The 20,060-nt window shown below is 36.8% G+C and overlaps 1 protein-coding gene across 1 annotated transcript; it reads right to left on the bottom strand.

Annotated features, from left to right (window-relative positions):
* Nucleotides 1-2,231: 2,231 nt before the first annotated feature.
* On the bottom strand, nt 2,232-2,961 carry LOC110728268 (uncharacterized mitochondrial protein AtMg00810-like). Its single transcript, XM_021907943.1, has 2 exons — nt 2,619-2,961; nt 2,232-2,554 (listed from the first exon to the last, which is right to left on the bottom strand). Exons 1-2 carry the CDS (start codon nt 2,959-2,961, stop codon nt 2,232-2,234), a joined length of 666 nt encoding a protein of 221 aa, XP_021763635.1.
* Between the last annotated feature and the right edge of the window lie 17,099 nt (nt 2,962-20,060).

Here is a 20,060-nt window from a genome sequence, read left to right on the forward strand (position 1 = left end):
CAAGCAAATCACTTGCACTCCCCGTGAGAGAAAATTCGAACATAATTAGAAGGATGTATTCCGGAGTCACCCCATTTGCCTTCACGGTGCTACAATACCGTGTAAATTGCTTAAGATGTGCAATGGGATCCTCATGCTTGGCCCTAGAAAATTGATGGCCCTCGATCAAGGTGATAAGGGCGGGCCTTATCTCAAAATTGTTTGCCTCGGTGGTGGGAGTAACAATCTCGCTCGCTTCTTGATATGGTAGAGGGACACCAAACTCTATCAAAGTTTTGTTCGGTTGGGCCATGTCGAATTGGCAGATAGGTGGAGTAGTTGGAGAATTTTTCCCTGGTGATTCTAATGGAATGGTGCCTCCACTAGATTTATTAGAACTAGAATGATCGGACTCAACCTCAACTTGCGGCTCACTTGAAATAGCACCGCTAGCTATCGCCCTCTGTTCTCTTCGATTGTCCCTCACAACTTTTTCAAGCTCGAGGTTCAATGGCACAAGAGGAAGTTTCCTATTGTTGCGTTTGGGCATAAAAAAAGAAGACTAGATGGGATATTAGTAGTTTAGTCAAAGAAAACAAAGAAAAATAAAGCTATACAAATGAACTAGGCTCACATATCTCATAAGTAACTCAATGCTTAACGCCATTCCCCGACAACGACGCCATTTTTGGTAGAGGAATAATCGGTCGTTGGACAATCACCCTAAAACCAAAAAATATTTCTACCTAAGAGACAAGTATAGGGTAAGCAAAGGATCGTATCCACAGGGAATGGGTAAAGAACACCAAGAATATGAAACGGCTGTAAGCTAATTCGGTCACAAATTGGGTTTTGATTGTTAACTACTATATAAAGGAACGCTAGGGGAAACGGGATTCAACACCAACAAAAACCAAGGAATCGATAAGAAGCATAAATCATGAGCACACATGGAAGATAGAATAGGAACTTAACATTGTCTTCTTTCAAAGCCACAACATAAGTACTCCTTAGATTAAGCACTAACATGACAAGGACTAAGTCTCAAGGATAGGAAGTGGATTTCTAGCTTGAGTTTGTCTCTCGATCGTTCCAAACTAGTATGAGGCACAAATAATTGGGATTTCTCACCTAATTACCACACTAAAGCATCCTACTCAATGAAACCAAACACCCACAATCATGAAAGTAGCATAATCCAATTGCACAAGAAAGGACTCACCCCAAAACTCCATCTTTTGATGTGAGAAGAGGGATACCACATGAGCATGAAGTGGCCATCAAAATACACATGTAATAATAAATTCAAGTACAAACAACCATCAATCCAAGGTAGAACATGAACAATTCCAAGTTAATCAACCATAGTTTGGTTGGATTTTCACCCAACCCCTTACTAAGAGACTACTCACTAAGCATGGTGAAAATTACTCTGGCAATTGAATCTAGGCCGGGTTTTCATGAATTCAAATAAGTTAGGAGAGAGATAGAACAAGAATGGATTAAACATGCAAGAACAAATAAATAAGATTAAGGGAGAAATTATCAACTCAAAACAATTAAAAAACTGAAAATTAAGAGTAAGAGATAAAGGAAAGATATTACTTAATAAACTTCAAGGTTAATAAATTGTTGAAATTGATGGAACAAACTTCCAATAATTCTTACAAATGATTGAATTTTTGAGAAACTAAACTAAGGGAGAGGAAAACCTTGAACTAATTAAGAGAATAAGTCTAGAAGAGTTAAGGAGGCAGAAGGTCCCAAAAACTGAAGTCGAGCGTCCTATTTATATGCCCCAAAATTACATTGTAAAATCCGCCAAAATCGGGCTTGAGAACAGGAGGAGCGCTCGCTCCATTAAGTGGGAGCGCCCGCTCCTCTATATGGAGCGCCCGCTCCTGGCTTCTTTGCGCGCCCGCTCTTAGTGGTACAGGAGATGGAAAAATTCTAGGAGGCAGGGAGGAGCGCTCGCTCCTTCTGGGGTGCACGCCCGCTCCAGCTTGGAGCAGGGGAGGCATAATGTAGTGCTGGGTTAGAAGCAGCCGCTCCTTGTTAGGTGCACGCCCGCTCCTTCCCGGTGCAAGCTCCCTCAAAAAAGTCTTCAAGCTTGAGCCACTAAGCCACATTCTCATTGCACCTACAAACACGAGCACACACATAAAAAGAAATGGGGAAGCAAAAAGATGCTAATTACCATAAAAGGAGTTAGGAAAAAGGATTATACTAGGGGAAAGAGTACAAAATCTTGTTTAAAATGCCCTAATAAGTGGACAAATAAAACACTTATCAGAATCAGAATAAGCTCTAAGAGTTAAGGAGTCAGAACCCTGCAGTAGAATACCTTGGCCAATAAAGCCTGCTATATACCCGAGAACATGATGCAAAGCATCCATGTGAGGTTGCCTAGGCTGATGCATAAACTGACTAAGTGTCTGAATAACATATGATAGATCAAGCCTAGTATGAGTAAGGAAATTCAGTTTCCCAACAAGTGACCTGTAGAGAGCTGGATTAGGACAGAAATTACCATAATTTTCAACAAGATTTAGATTTATAGGCAAGGGTGTTGAGGCTGTTTTTGAAACATCCATTTCACAAAAAGAAAGTAATTCTTAGTGAATTTCTTCTGTGTCAACCAATTCCATCTTGCCGATGTTTCACTTTAATGCCAAGAAAGTAACTAAGCATCCGAAGATCCTTGATACTAAAAGTATCATCAAGATGCTTCTTTAATCTGAGAATTTCATCAGTATCATCCCCTGTGATGATTATATCATCCATATAAACAGCAACAACTATTAGATACCCTGCACTCCTTTTTAGATATAAATAATAATCATTCTTTGATTGAGAGTAGCCCTGCTGAATAAGTTCATTATGGAGCTTAGAGAACCATTGCCTGAATGCCTGTTTTAATCCATAAAGGGATTTTATGAGCTTGCAGAATTTATTTTCTGGGTTTGGAATACGCTGAGGCATTTTCATGTAGACTTATTTCTTCAAATCTCCATGTAGTAGGAAGGCATTGTTAATGTCTAATTGATGCAGAGGGCATTTAAAAGCAGCAGTAAGTGATAGAATGCACCTGATTGTAGACATTTTCACAACTAGTGAAAAAGTTTCTTCACAATCCACACCATATTTTTGAGTAAACCCTTTAGCAAAAAGTCTAGCCTTGTATCTCTCTAAGGTACCATCAGCCTTTAGCTTTAATTTGGATACCCATTTTCACCCTATTGCCTTCTTTGAGGGAGGAATGTATACAATATCCCAAGTTGCGTGCTTTTGCTTCTAAAGCTGATATTTCCTTCTGCATTGCTTGAACCCAATTATGGTCTTGAGAAGATTCTATATAGGAAACATGGTCAATTAGATGAGAAGTGTGCGCAAGATTATTTCTAGAAATAGCAGGTAAGGCATCAAAAGACACCAAATAACACCAGTGCTTCTGAGTAGAGTAGCACTTGTAATCCTTCATCCAGATGGGTGGTCTGGAAATTCAGGCAGACTATTTAGAAGGCAATATAAAAGGAAGTTGTGAGGGTGTAGATAAAAAAGGAGAACGAGAAGGAGGAGTAGTGTTTGAAATAGCATCTGCAGAAGAGTCCTCAAAGGTAACAGTCTGAGTTTGAGAAGAAGCATGGGAGATATTTTGATTTTGAGGACTATCAGGATTTGGAACTACAGGTGGTGAGAAAATATCTGAGGGCTCAAAATTATCTAAAGAATTAGATGTGTGTCTAGAGATAAAAATGGTAGGGGTAATATGGTTTGTGTCATTGAAATGAAAAGGAAAGTGATGTTCAGGAAAGGTGACATCTCTTGTGAGTATGATCTTGTAAGTGTTTAGATCAAGCACTTTGTAACCCTTCTGATGTAAAGGATACCCAATGAAAACACCTGGTGAGGCTCTAGCATCAAATTTGCTTCTATTAACCTTTGATGTAGAGAGGAAACAAAGGCATCCAAAGCTTTTAAAATGATCTATAGAAGCTTGTTTATTGTGAAGTTTCTGGTAAGGTGTTGAATAGTTAATAGACTTTAGAGGCATTCTATTGATTAGGTAAGCAGCACACATAACTATCTCTCCCCAAAATCTTTTAGGAAGTTTGGATTGAAAAATGAGAGCTCTGCCAGTCTCAAGGAGATGTCTGTGTTTGCGTTCTACCACCCCATTTTGCTGAGGAGTGTTAGAGCAGCTTGTCTGATGAATAATTCCATGTTTGATGTAGAATTGTTTCTTTTGACCTTTTGTTAACTCCAGGGAATTATCAGACCTCACACATAAAATTTTGGATTTAAATTGTGTGTGAGCATACTCAGAAAAATTAATCATGACATTAACAGCATCACTTTTAAATTTGAGCAAATGAACCCATGTATATCTTGTAAAATCATCAACTATAGTCAAAAACTGATTGTATCCATTATATGTTTTGTCTTTATATGGACCCCATACATCAATATGAATTAACTTAAAAGGTTTACAAGTTTGTATTGAACTAGTAGGAAAAGACTTTCTAACTTGCTTAGCAGCAGGAAAAATTTTACACAAGACATGGTCAGTACAATCTTTGACATGCCATGGCAAAATATGTTTAAAATAATGAAATGATAAATGACCTAACCTAAGATGCCACAGCTGAGCTATCTTAGTGGTATTACTAGTTTTATCCCAAATAGTATTATTACAACTCTTAGAAACACAACTAGGTAGAACACTACTGCTAGGCAACCTCTTGTCTTCCACACAATACAGACTAGCATGCAGATTATAAAGATGAATTGAACTCTGTGAAAGGCCCTGCAAAGACATGTATTCTAAGTCAATGTGACTGTATAGTTTAAATCCTTGCATAATTTGTGAACATACAGTAAATTGAATTTGAATGCAGGAACATGTAGCACATCAGTCAAGAATATAGAATTATTGACACAGACTGTTCCAATATGCAATACATCCACTTTACTACCATCAGGTATGGTTATAGTGTTGTTTATACCTGTTAACTTCTTATTAGAAGTAAACATATTCAGATCAGTGCGTATATGGTCAGTAGCACCACTATCAATCAACCAGCTAACATTTAAAATAGTGGAAAGACAGAATTTACCTACCAAATTTGCCTGAGCATCAACATCAGGTGTAGTAGATGCTGGAACAGAAAGAGAATCATTGTTTTTCTTGTTTAACAAACCAATTAGATAATTATATTGATCCACAGTGATAATAGGTCTAGCAACCTGTTCATTCTGATTCTCATTCCCAGCTATTGCATCATTCTCATTTTGCTGAGAAGCTGTAGCAACACTTCTCCTTTTCTGTCAAACATTCTTTTTAAACTCATCTAGATAGCCTTGTAATTTCCAGCAAGTGTCAATTGAATGACCCGGTCTATTGCAATGGATGCAGAATGTATATTTCTTGTTTCCAGCCATAACTTGAGTATTGGAGTTACTTTGATTATCATACTTGAAGTCTTGAGGCCTGTAACCTTTGTTCTATAGCCTATCACCAAATCTTCTAGTTGATACAAATGTCATAGAATCATTGGATCCTTGATTAGCACTGTGTATATTACTCAGTTCCTTATGCCTTTCTTCCTAAATAAGAAGCCTTAAAGCCTGAATTAGATGAGGTAAAGGATTCATCATCAAGATATTACCATGAACAGCAGCATACTGCTCAGTGAGCTTCATAAGAAATTACATCAGCCTCTATATAGCTTGAAAATTTTTTGTGTCAAGTTACAGGTACACTGGTTACAAGTACATGCAGGGAGAGGACTAGCATCATTCAACTCATCCCATAGCATTTTCATCTTAGTGAAGAATTCTGCTATTGACTCGGCACCTTGGTTTTCCTCTGATAGTTGCTGTTTAATTGAGTACAACTGAGGTCCAGATGTGTATCAATATGTATCCTCAAGGTCCTTCCATATCTCAGCAGTAGTATTGAAATAGAGAACACTACGAGCTATAATGGTGTCTAGATTATAAAGAATCCAAGAAATTATCATATCGTTGCATTTTCTTTATTGTTTGAAGGATACATTCTCAAGACTAGGTTTAGCAATTACACTAGTTACAAAACCTAATTTGTTCTTTGCTGAGATTAATAGTCATGATCCTCTTCCAATCGGTGAATCCTTCACCATTGAACTTATCAGTAACAAATTGCATCGAATTCATGTTAGAAGGATGAATGTATTAAGGAGAGGAAGGATCTTGACCAACAGGTAAAGGCATATGTGAAGAACCAGCCATTGTTCAAACTCATAGAGAATTTTGCAGAAATTACGCAACAACTTCTAGAAAAATGAATATGTAGAAGCAAACAACAACCAAATGGAAGTGTAAATCAACTTCACGCAATAACTACATTTAGAAATCTCTTAAAGTATCAACAAATTGCAGAAATATGCAAGAATTGCAGAAGATTTGGCAGCAACAAATTGCAAAAAAAAAAAATCAAACAAAGAAATCAATACCTCAATTAATGAAAAATTGAGAGGAGAACTTAAGAAAAACCGAGCGGAAGTAATGATGATTGAGAAATTCAGAGCTCTGATACCATGATGAAATCTGCAATCTAGCAGATTTCTCTTAAGAATTTCAGCAGAAAAACTCAGAGGATTTAGAGAGAAGATTTTGAGAGAGAAAGAGTTTTGAGAATGTAGAATTTTATTAATGATTGAATAATGATATTACAGCCCTAAATCTCTATTTATACAGAAATATTTGAATACAAAATATTGTTACAATGCATAACAGAATTCTGTTATAATGCATGACTGGTAAAGTCGACTCATAATGCATCACTTAGTCTTCATCGTAAAGCATGACTGGTAGAGTCGACTCATAATGCATCACTTAGTCTTCATCGTAAAGCATGACTGGTAGTGTCGACTCATAATGCTCGATGGGCAAGACGGCTTCAACACCTTATACCATGAGAAATGGGGTTTCACCGATTTCCCCTTTCGCAGTTGTCAGGATGGCCAATAGGACATGAATTAATTCTTCTGCCCATAAGCCACCTACTTTTTCAATTTCCTTCTTGATGCCGTCTGAGATGAGTTTGTTGAAGGCTTCGACTTGGCCGTTCTCTTGGGGTCGGCCTACTGATGCAAAATAATTTGAGATCTCTTGATCTCCCAACCAAGTTTTGAGTTGAGGCGTTTCAAATTGAGGGCCATTATCAAACACCATAGACATAGGTACACCAAATCGGGTGATGATGTTCTTCCATATGAAAGAGATGACATCCTTTGTCTTATTGTTTTTGACCGCCTCCACCTCCACCCAATTGGTGAAGTAATCCACAGCCATATATCTTTTCTGCGCAAGCGTGTAAGGACCTAAAACGTCCATGCCCCATTTAGCAAATGGGACTGGGATGTGGATTGCCGTCAGGTTAGTAGCCGGACGATGAATGAGCTTGCAAAATTTTTGGCACTTGTCATATTTTATCACCATCTCTTTAGCGTCTGACTCAAGAGTGGGCCAAAAATAACCCTGTAGCTTGGCCCTGGTGGCTAAGGATTTGCCGCATATATGGGAGGCGCAATATCCTGCATGCAATTCTTCGAGAACTTCCTTCCCCTTTTCTGGGGTAACATACTTCAGAAGAGGTTTCAAAAATCCTGTTTTGAAGAGTTCTCCATTTCTCATCCTAAAGTTTGCAGCTCTTTTCTTCATGACGGCTGCCTCGTGCGGTGAGTCCAGGAGCGTGCCGTCTGTGAGGTAAGCCCGGATGCCATCCATCCAGGTAGAGCTTCGGTCAAGGATTCCAATGGGCTCTTCATATATGCTTCACTTTTCAAGAACTTCCCAAAAGACTGACCGAGGCGTGTCACAGCAGGAGGAAGATGCCAATTTGGATAAGGCATCCGCCTGGTTGTTGCCAGACTTGGGAACTATACTTAGATGAAACTCTTCAAGTGTCCCAGCCTCTTCATTGATAGCCTAAAGGTATTTGATCATTGCCAGATGGGTAGCTTCGTATCGACCCTGATACTGGCTTACGACCAACTGTGAATCAGAGAAAACATCAATTTTTGCAGCCCCTGCTGCCTTACACATGCGGATTCCGGCTAGTAGGGCTTCATATTCCGCCTCGTTATTCGAGGCCTGAAACTTGAACCGTAGCGCATATTAAAAATTTTCCCACTCATGAGACTCATAAATAGTTCCTGCACCACAGCCGTTTTTTGTCGAGCTCCCGTCTACATACACTTTCCAAACATGATCAAGGTTATCCGGAGGAACCGGTCGTGTCATTTCGACAATGAAATCGGCAAAGGCCTAACCTTTCACTTCCTTTCTTAGTTCATAAGTGATCTCAAGACTTTGCATTTCAATAGCCCATTTCAACATTCCGCCGGATGATTCCAAGGTAGACATTAGCCGCTTGAGGGGTTGATCGCTGTAGATGACCACCAGATGTGCCAAAAAGTATGGTTTTAGCTTCTTGAATGCCATATACAGAGCAAGGCCAAAATTTTCAACCATGGGGTACCGGAGTTCAGCATTTCTAAGTACATGGCTAATGAAATAGACCGAGAAATGGATGTCGTCTCTCTCAGCAAGGAGAACAGCACGGAGGGCATGGTTTGAGACGGCTAGGTACATGTACAACGTCTCTTTGGTAAAAGGGCTAACAAGCCTTGATAAAGAGTGCAAGTGTTCTTTCAATTTCTGAAAGGCCGCCTCAGCATCATCCCCCCATTCAAATCTAGTCTTCTTCCTGATTACTTGGAAGAATTAAAGGCATTTGTCACCTGACCGGTTGAGGAACCTCCCCAATGCCGCCAGGAAACCGGTTAGTCCCTGTACTTCCTTGATAGTGCGGGGAGACTTCTTGTCAATCATTGCCTGTATCTTCTCAGGGTTAGCCTCTATCCCCCTTTGATCAATCAGGACTTCGAGAAACTTCCCAGACTCAACACCAAAGACGCATTTCTTAGGGTTTAACATGACCTTATGCCGCCTGAGTGTGGTGAAGGTTTCTTGGAGATCAACAAGGTGATTCGTCTGCTGCTTGGATTTGTTTATCATGTCATCAATGTACACCTCTACATACCTCCCAATTTGATTAATGAATACTGTATTAATCATCTGTTGGAAGGTAGCCGACGCACTCTTCAAGCCAAACGACATCACAATATAGCAGAATAACCCCTGATCAGTGACAAAGGTCGTCTTCTCTTGATCTTTTTTCCACAGGGGTATCTGATGGAAGCCGGAGTAGGCATCCATAAAACTCATCAAGGCATGAGCGGCTGTAGAGTCGACTAGGCTGTCGATGTTTGGAAGCGGATAATTGTCCTTTGTTCACGCCTTGTTGAGGTCTTTGTAATTAACACACATACATCAGGTACCATTCTGATTCTTTACAAGCACAACATTCGCCACCCGGTCGGGGAAATTACATGGCCGAATGAACCCAGCATCCAACATCTTTTTTACTTCGGCAGCTGCCGCCTGACTTCTTTCCTAGCCGTGTGTAGGCGTTGCTCGAAGTGCGCCTACGTAAAATCATGTATGAATATGCTTGGCACTCATAGGAAGTGGGAATTGACGTATACGATTAGGGACAAGGAAAGTAGGGAGCCGCCAACAAGTTTTTAAGGAACTTGTAAACAGTTCACGGATCATAAAAGGCAACCACGATAAAGGGACAACGAAGGCAACAACGATTGAAGACCCGTGAAGGTTACACCCCATTCATAATCCATGAGATTACTAACTTCATATGGTTCGAAACCACGAAAGGAGGATCGGGGAGGATGGTACAAAGTGAGTCATGGAGTCACATTCGCCTGTATTAGTCTCTACTCGATTCTTATGGCGAAAAGCATTCCTGCGATCCCAAAGGCATACAAACAAAATATTCAATTTGCTCCAAACTATTATTATGCTAAATTGGTTGAATATTAATGCAACACATAATCTAAAATATTAGTGATCACTTGAATTAAATAACAACATTAAAGGAACCTAAACCGGTTGTCCAAATTATCTTATTAGGCGTGCTTTTCAATTACATATTCCCTTTAAACATGCAATATGGCGATCATAATAATAAAATTGACATTAACATTGGAAGTAATTTAACAATAATTCCAACAATATAAAATCGTTAGAAAAATAATAGAAATAAAAGGAACATAATTCTTAATTTGATTATGTCTGCTTGCAACTATAAAATAATAAACGAGTTAGTAACTTTAAGGAATTAATAAAACGATAATTAAATTAAATCAAATTAAATAGAGTTGATTTGGGGCCAATCCTTCAAACAGTTCTACCTTTCACACCTTGGCTTAAGGACATAACCACGAGTAAAGTATGGACTCCTTGGAGTGCTTTAACAAGGAATTTTGTAAGAAGAAGGGTAAGGCTAGTATTTAGGCTAGAGCATAGAGGAGAGAAAATAGAGTATTAATTGATGCCCCCTACATCATAAATGAGGGGGTATTTATAGAAAATATGTGCCGAGGGAACACACGAAACCCTAAAAAGATAAAAAAAAAACCCTAAAAAATGCACCGCGACACGGGAAAGAGCACAGTGACACGGGGAATCATACCGTCAGACGGGGAACATGCCCGTGACACGGTGGACAGCCGCGTGACACGGGAAATATTTAGGTTACAGAGAACAAAACGCGTGAAGGGTTTACGCGGAAAGGACACGGAATTCCCCGTGTCACAGTAGGTGCACCGTGTTACGGGGAATCCCACGGTTAGACGGGGATCATTCCCGTGACACGGTGGACTTTACCGTGTCGCGGGATCCTGCAATCCATTTTTCCGTCTAAATTCATTTTTAACCCTAATTTCGTTCAACATTTTTAAGTGCCGATTGATAATTTCGGGCCATTTCTGATTTATTATTATTAATTGGGCCAAAATAAAATAAAAAAGTTTTAGGCCGAAATTAAAAAACTATGCTTTGCCTAAACATCAAGACTCATCCATGGACTATTCAAAAATTGAAATTAATTAATTAAATACGATTTTTTAAGCACTCTCGGGATTAAATACTAAACCCGACAATAGTGGCGGTGAAAGGTTGTTCATCGTCGGGTTTGGTTTTGGGGTTACATTTTTAGGTGTCTACAAAAGCCCCCACTTTGACTGAGTTTGTAGAAACATTAGTTTCGAATACGATATTCAAAGTAGTCGATAGGGACAGAGAATGATTTAAGACATTCTGCGATCCTAAATCACTCTGTATACGCCGATACCTACCGAAAAATGTTAGTTCCACAGTTAAAATAGTAAAGGGATAGAATGCATATCTAGCACCAGTGTATCGGTGACAAATGAGTTTGGCAGCTCCCTATGCTTGAAGTAATCCACCGGATGACGTTCGGTCAAATGCTTTCCATGCTTGAGGAAAGCCGACTGATGAATTTGGTAGCTTTCTAAGCCTGAAGAAACCTACTGGATGATACTTTCCATGCATGAGGAAAGTCGGCGTATGATTTTGGTTTTAGACTATGCTTGATGAATTCCACCGATAATGCCTTCATGCTTGAGGAAAACCGACAGATAAATACTTTCCATGCTTATGGAAAACCGACAGATGAATACTTTCCATGCTTGAGGAAAGTCGATAAATGATATAATCGTTGACTTCTTCGTGCTGAGAGGTGACAACGATCGAAAATTTTTCCATGCTTGAGGAAAAATTTATCTACTGAAATTACAAGTCTCTGTGTATCGAGAACCTTACGTCGGAGTAATAGTGGTTCGATTGTCCCCGAACGTGGGTCGTAGATGATTTTCCTTCAAATCGACTATCCGACCATATTAGGTGTTTAAAATATCGAAAAATATGACTTTGATGCTCACTAGGTTACAATGGTAATTCTGGCACCCTTTAAATATCAGTTAGATTTTTCCACGTAATTTCAGTGAAAAATCAACTGTCCAAAAGCTGCAGAAAATTGTTCAAATTAGTCAAAATACCAGGAATATTCTTCTGAGAGTGTGCAGGATAGACAAAGACGCACCGTGTCATGGGGAGAAATCCCGTGACACGGTGGGTTGCCCCGTCTGACGGGGGAATTCCCTGTGACGCGGGAACCTTTTTTATATATATTTTTTGCTAAAATCTTCGACGCGCCACGGTAATAACACCGTCCCACGCGCGTGAATGCTGTTATTTGTTAACGAGAATAGGGGCACGGGAACGGGGTACATTTTTTTGTCTTTAAATTCGAGCTCCTGCTTCTCATTTTCCCCATTTTCATTCTCAACTTCCTTCTGTTCTCACCTTTTCTTCTCTTTTCTTTTTTTTTATTCCGGCATCCCCGACCCCCGTGCCATGAAGCCCGGCACCGGCGCACTACCAAGAACCACCGTGACACGGATCGGGTTACCGTTGAAGATGAATAATACTGTTTTTTTTTTCTAAATCCTATATTAGGTGCGTTTATCAGAAATTGAAAAAAAAATCCCTACCCTGCTTGCTTATACGTGTAATATTAAGGAATAATTAGAGTGTTTGTTGGTGTATTATTGCTTCAAAATAGTAGTAGTTATTATTTCCTATTCCTTATACTGTTAGTGGTTTAGGATTAGGAACCAAGGGAGTTTGTTATTTAATTGATAATAATTGTCAGTAGTAGTGGTGGTTATGCTAGAAGTTATGTTGTTAGTGGAGAGATTATTTAGGCATTTAGTATGATCATGTGATTATTATCCCTAAATTATTGCTTTAGTTTTTTTTTTTTTTTTTTTTTTTTTGACAGGAAATTATTGCTTTAGTTGTTTATCTTCTATTAAGTATTTAAGTAGTGGTATGTACGTTTATTTTGTAAGTGCAATCTAATGAAAATAGTTGTATTATTATTATTATTATTATTATTATTATTATTATTATTATTATTATTATTAGAATTAGCTTCAACATAGAGTATCTAATTATTCTTTCTGTTATTTTGTAAATATCTTTTATTTATTAGTCAATATTAATAAGGAAAAGCAATCCTATTATGGGGCGTTTACAAAGAAAAGATATTTACAAAAGACATCTAATTATTTCTTATACGTGTAATGCTAAATATTTGTTACAAAAATTATGGGGTGTTTTTCTAGGTAAAGGTATTATAGGATATTTTATTAAATTTATTTGTTACAATTATGTTAGTAAATAAATTCCCAATCTGAAAAAGTATTCTTATCATTAAATAAAATATCACAATTAATTCATAAATTTGTATAAATAAACAATACGAATTTTTTACGCTTTAAAGGAAAATACATAATTATTTTGTAAATACACAATTCATAATTTTCTTAAAAATACAGAATATACAAAATTATATTCAAATGAAATACGTAAGGAAGGTGATCCCATCGTAAAAGGGTCCTTCCTTAGATGCCCATTGGCCCTTTAGAAGCCCAGGACTTTACACTTGTTAGGGTGTATTAGGATTTGAATTCCTGACTGTTTGGGAGACCTTGAATAAGAAATGATTCTCTCATCACGCTTTTTTGTAAGAAACAAGTAGGAGTCGCCAATGAGTTTTAGGAAAACTCATAAACCTCGTTCATGCCTTTCTTCCATGTGGAGTTCATGGAATAATTAGCGCGAATCATAAGTTTACCCATGCCCAAATTGGTCTACATAAACCAAAAATGAGTTCGGGAGCGAGGGTACTAAAATAACGTTCCTTTTAGGGAGGAATCGCTATTCTAGCCTAGTACGGCCTCTACTAACTCTTCCTTTTTCACAATTTCATTCCAAACAATATATGCAACGTGATACCTAAAGACTATGTTAGTTGATTTTATTTATAAACATTATTCACGTAGGAATCACATTGCAAAAGTCGTTATTCTTTGTTTCATAAATATTCGTGAAAAGAACAAAATAAACAATATTCGTCTTGTCTTAAGTGATAAAACAACAATTAATTATCAAATTCTATTCTTGATTAACAAAAGAATACTATGTGAATTAATTAATTAAAAGTTTTTTTAAGGTGATCAAACAACACTATTTATTCAATTAAGGTTATTTAAACAATAAAGGAAAAGTGATTTATCTAAGTGCTCAAGAAACTAACCGTTCTTCTTTTATATTAAATCTCCGTTTAATGTGTTTATGGACTTTCTTTCTTCTTTGTACCTTCAAGAGCTTCAATGGATGGATTAGGTTTGAAGAGTAGTTGGGAAGAAAGAGGAAAAAGTAATATGATAGTAATAGAAGTTGAGAGATTAGGGTTTTGAGAATAGTAGGGTTTTTAATTTTGAATTTTTTCGGTCCCCGTAATGCTGAACGAAGACCCCTATTTATAGGCGTAGAGATCTAGGTTTTGGGTTTTAGAGTCGCGCCGTCAGGTGGCACGCGCAACTCAGAGAGTCGCACGCATCTCAATGAGTCGCACGCGCCAGGCGCGCGCAACTGATTGAGTTGTGCTGGTTTGCGGTTTGCCTTGTACAAAAGCGCGTTTTTAAAATTTCCATAACTTTTGATTGCGAAGTCGGATTAAGCCGTGTGAGATATCATTAGAAATCTCTGAATGTCTACTTTCCAATGCCATTAAAATTAGGTTAAAATATCTCTGATGTCTACTTTCCAATTCCATTAAAAGTGGGTTAAAATATGTTATGTATCAAAAGTTATAGCCGTTAGAGTTCAAGGGTGTCGGTTTTAGGGCCCAATTTAGTGTTTTGATCATAACTTCTTCATTTTGGCTTGGAATTGAGCTTATAAATAACCGTTGGAAAGCTCTTTGAAAGGGCTATCCATTTTTATAGGCCTTGAATGGGAATTTTATGGTTGGTTTACCTGTTTGGCTCGGTTTTTCAGCGATGTAGGTTCCATTGGATCCAATCATTGCATTTGATGCATTTGGGTCCGTTATTAATCAAGTTTAAACATGTATGGACATGTTTTAGACCTAATTAGTAATCGGACAAGGCTCTAAGATAACATTTTCTCAAATATAGGTTTCAACTTACTTCATAATTCTTTTTATAGTCCATAAACATTTCAACTTCGATCTAACATGAAGAACATATTTTTGTAACATCATCGCACTTCTTTCGGGACAAGAGGCCAAAAGTAGGTTTCTACACAATACATGATATATTTATATGTATAAATACATATTATTATACGGATTTTTTTATACCGGTTTTTATACGAATTATAAAATCAAATTAAATAAGGGTTTAATGCTCAATATTTAAAGGAAATACATATTTATATACGGTTTTATTTATACGTATAAATACATAATTTTTATATGGATGTTTCTTAAAAATACAAAATATGGAATTATAATTAAAGGAAATACATGATACAAATTTATTTATATTCGTATATAATATTTAGATTATTTTTTTATACCCTTATTTAATTTGATTTTATTAACAAGGAACATATTATTTCGAATGTGAAAAGAACATAAACATAGTACGGTGTGTGCATAATCTCATTAACATAAATAAATAATATGTAAAAATAGGAAAAGTTATAAAAATAATACATTCTTGCAAATTGAAATTTTGTTACATATTCCAAAAAACTTCATCAAAGAGTTGATTAACTCTAAAGAGTAAAATCCTAAATAAAGAGTTTCCATTATCTTTTTAGCTTTCCTCTTTTGACGAATTGGTTTATCAAAAAGGGAAACTTGAATAAAGAGGTTGTCCTTGATTAGTCGCCCTTCTCTCCTCGACCAAGTACTGTGGAAAAGGAATTTGGGGATATTCATTATTAATTGTTTGACTCAAACTTTATTCAACATGCAATGGATGGAGGAAGTGAAGAAAGGTTGGAATAGAATGTGAAGAAAAATGACGTAAATGGAAGGATATGAAGAATTAGGAATAGAATGTACCCCCAACTCAAATGACGGAAAAGACCGACTCATGCATGAACCTAAGACATGGTCATGGTGATACATACTCGAAGTGTGTGCTAAGACTAGTGAGTGTAGGTGACATGTTAAGACTCGTGTCATGCCATGTGGCTAGACTATGTGACTAGACTCAATTAATGACTCGACAAGGTGTTATTGACAGCGAAATTTAACCGACTTTATTAGCAAACTGGTTAATTAGACACTAGGTGATGACTCGATCAATAATCTGAACTGTCGGCAAAACGACAGATTTGGCGTCGCACTGTGTAGTGTAGTGCCAGACGACAGAGCTGTCGCCAGGCGCCACACTCCACAGAGTGGCACTACAGTCCAGACTTTGGCGCCAATGCTGGAGCTTCAATCTGGGACTGTTTTCGGTGTTATTAATAAACAGGGGTATGCCTAAAGTCGTACTAGGTCAATTCTGATTAAAATATTAGACTTTATTGACTCTAATTAATTAATTAATTAATTAATTAATTGGGCAAAGTTCTTTAAGTCATTAATTCATTTAATCTCAACACAAGTCAAACAAACGGTTAAGAAAACATAGATCAAATGCACAACAAATAATGCACAATTAGTCAAGTAGGCTCAATATGATGCAATGAGTTTGCAACCTAACCATGGATGTAGTTCTCTAAAGTTCGGGATATGATTTAGTCAATAGAGGGTCCATGGTTAATTGTCCGGATGCACCGTATGGAAGCCTAACCGTGAAGGGTTGGCGCGAGTTGATGGGACACCGCGATGTTTAGAAAAAACTCGCTTCCATGGTTTGGAAAATTCAACATTCTCGGATGTACCCTTTGTTGCTCAAAGCGTTCAATCAGGTAAATGGAGCATGAATTCCCAGAGGGTTATGTCCATATGAAGAACACATATGGGTTTCAGAAAAGTGAGAAAAAATTCAATCAGGAAGTAGGATCGAGCAAACAATACGAAAAACTGGTCGAAATTAGAACGCATATTTCTAGCTCGGTATTGGAAGAATTTGGCGCTAGCAAACAGAGCTTGGCGCCAAGTTTTAGCTATAGCGCCTGGCGCCAATGCTGGCGTCTGGCGCTACAGTTAAAATTCTGGCGCCAATGCTCTGGTTGCTGACGCTAATTCCTACATGCCTCAGTAGCTTTCTGTGCTCGATAAAATTTTCCGGTTTCGCGCAGTGCTACTTCGGTCCTAGTTGTGAAAGATATTCCTCAAATTTCCTACGTGTAAAATCCTATGTTTTTAACTCATTACAGATGGTCTTTCCAATGATATATTTTTTATGCATATGACAATAATGTTAATCAAAATTACGCACATGAAATACTTAGAACGTTTCGAGTCTCATCCACTCATTCTAAATCATTGCCGAAACAAATTTAGGAATTAAAATAGAAATCCTCCCTAGTGGAGTCGCCAAAAACTATAGGGAATAATTTCAAACGTTAATCCCCTAGCTTGAATCCCACTGTGATCATACACTAAAGTACGGTGGCGTCCAAAAGGGAAGAAGATAGAGTAAAAGAGTCGCCAACAAGTTTTAGGAACTTGTAAACCGTTCATAGGGTGAAGGTTACACCCCTTAACGATCCAAGAGATCGTCAACTCTATAAGGTCTTGAACCAAATAAGGGTTTGGGGATGAAGGTACAAATTCAACCTAAAAGAGATTGAACCTGCCCTAATAATAGGCCTCTACTTTATTCTGATCGTATTCATGTGCGCTTTCTGACTAACATGCAATAAATAGGATTAGCCCTAAACCTGTGTATCTATATGTTGGTTGAATATTAATGCACAAATAAACTACTATTGGTGATCACTTGAATTATAATCATATTAACCGTAACAAGATTATTAATTATCTTATTAAGCGTGATTACAAGTACAAATTTCCTTTAAACATGCATAAAGGGTGTGATCAAGCAATAAAAATAAATATCAAGCAACATAATAATAACAATAAAAATAATAATCATCATCATAAAATTATAATCATAATAAAAATAAATTATAATTAAAATAATCATAATAAAAATCAAATCAATAATCATCATAATAAAAATCATATTAATCATAATAATAATCATGTTAAAGCATAGCAAGATCCTAGGCATGATACTAACAAGATTAATAACAAACCCTAGCATGTCACTAAGCAATAAAAATCAAATCTTTAACCCTAACATGGTACTAGCAATCATAAATAATAATCTAAACATGAACTTTGTATCATAACATCAATAAAAACCATCAAAATACTTATTTGGATGCCTCGTACCTCTTTCTAATGAAAAAATACACACGTTAGTAACTTCAAGGAAAATAATAAACAAACAATTAAATTAAATAATTGAAAGAGAGATTTGGGACCAAACCCTCAGAAATTAAACCTTTCACGTCTAAGGCGAAGGCAACTTCGAATATGGCTAGGTGTTTCTAGATCTAATGAATGCGGAATTTTGTATGTAAAAAGCTAGTTTAGAAAAAGAGAAAGAGAGGGAAAAGAATCAAGAGAATCGGTAGATTATAGGTGAAAACTGATGATTGTTGATTAAAATTGGTTATTGATGAAAACTGGTTATCGAAAACGGAGTTTTTAGGACGTTATTTATAGAGAAAATCAGCCAAAAAGATAAAATATCAAAACAGAGTCTGGCGCACAAAAATGGAACCAACGCCAACGCTGCCTGTTGGCGCCAGGCGCGAGGCGCTACAGCTGGCGTTTGGCCCTGATTTAGAAAATCACGCGTTTTGTTAAAATCAGATAAAAATTGCCGTACAGGAGGATAAAATCGTATTTTTCCTCAAAAATGCTCTTTGATTTTAATTAAAACTCTGAAAAGTTAACAAAAGTCAATTTATGAATGCTAATTGAATTAGGAATGAAAAGAACCATCTAGAATAATCTAGAAGACTAAAACCATTTCTAATTGCATTAGGAATGATAAATCTATATTAGGCCCTCCTTTAGATCATTGGGCCGTATATAAAGCTCAGACCGGGCCCAGTTTAGGAAATTGGCTATAACTTCCTCAATATTCATCGGAATTGGGCTCATAATATATCGTTGAGAAGCTCTTGTCAAGCCCCATCCAACTACACTACTATTGGACCCATATCATGGACCAACCAAACCGGATTGGTTGTTTTTCTTAAAAATAAGTTTTCAAAAACAGAGAGAAGAGAAAAGAAACTAAAACTATCTACAACACTAAACCTTCCACACTTTCACTTCATTCGATTATGATTCGACGTGAAAGGTACTCATCACTGGGTTTGGTTTTGGGGAGACACAAATGGGTGTCTTTAATGCTCTTTTCCCCTCTCTCTCTCTTCGTGCTCTGCATCTCCCTCCTCCACTATATGAAATTACACTTCTAAGGTGAAGGAGAGCACAATTCTCAATTTTTGGGTTGCAATGGAAGCAATCTACTCCAAGTTAAAAGCTGCAAGGAGCGAAAGATTTTTTCAATTAATAATTCACTCGTTGATCTGTGTGATAGGCTTTTGATTTTCCCCTAATTTTTTGTTGTTTTTTTTTTCAATTTTATTAAATTAGGGTTTCATTGTTGTATTAGATTATTGTTAAATTTTCCACAAATCAAGCTTCAATTTTATTGTAGTTTCAATTTGCTTGATTTATTCGGCTGATTGTATCTTGTATTTCTTTACATCAACATATTTTGTGTTCTTCATTCTACTTTAATTTGTAGTTTAGCTTATAATTTGGAAAATAATTTTTTATTTTTTTAGAAAAAGTATTATGGAAATAAATGGTGGAGAAAAAGAAATCAATTTTGTAATAATAGATTACCAAATATTTCCCGTTGTGCAAGTATTAATTATATTGTATATATATTTAGTCAAAGTAGATAAATAGCTTCCTAATTTATAGTCTTCTGTTAAGTGTACGTTTTGTATATTGCTTCCTATTTTGTAGCCTTGGTCGAGTCAAGCCTCTTGTTAGACATATATGTTATATGTATTCTAAGGCAATCAATGATAATGACCTAGGATTATATTCTATATTTTAGTCAAGTTTTGTCTTTCTCAATTTTCCAAATTAAATAATGAAGTTTGATGTTTAGGTATGCCTAAATAATAACTATGGATATCTAAATGCGAAATTTAAATTATTATGCTATCTTTACATAATAAAATTCAAATAATGGGCACGCCTGAAGTTAAATTGGAGA

The sequence above is a fragment of the Chenopodium quinoa genome, unplaced genomic scaffold (assembly GCF_001683475.1).
Source record: "Chenopodium quinoa cultivar QQ74 unplaced genomic scaffold, ASM168347v1, whole genome shotgun sequence".
Classification (NCBI taxonomy): domain Eukaryota; kingdom Viridiplantae; phylum Streptophyta; class Magnoliopsida; order Caryophyllales; family Amaranthaceae; genus Chenopodium; species Chenopodium quinoa.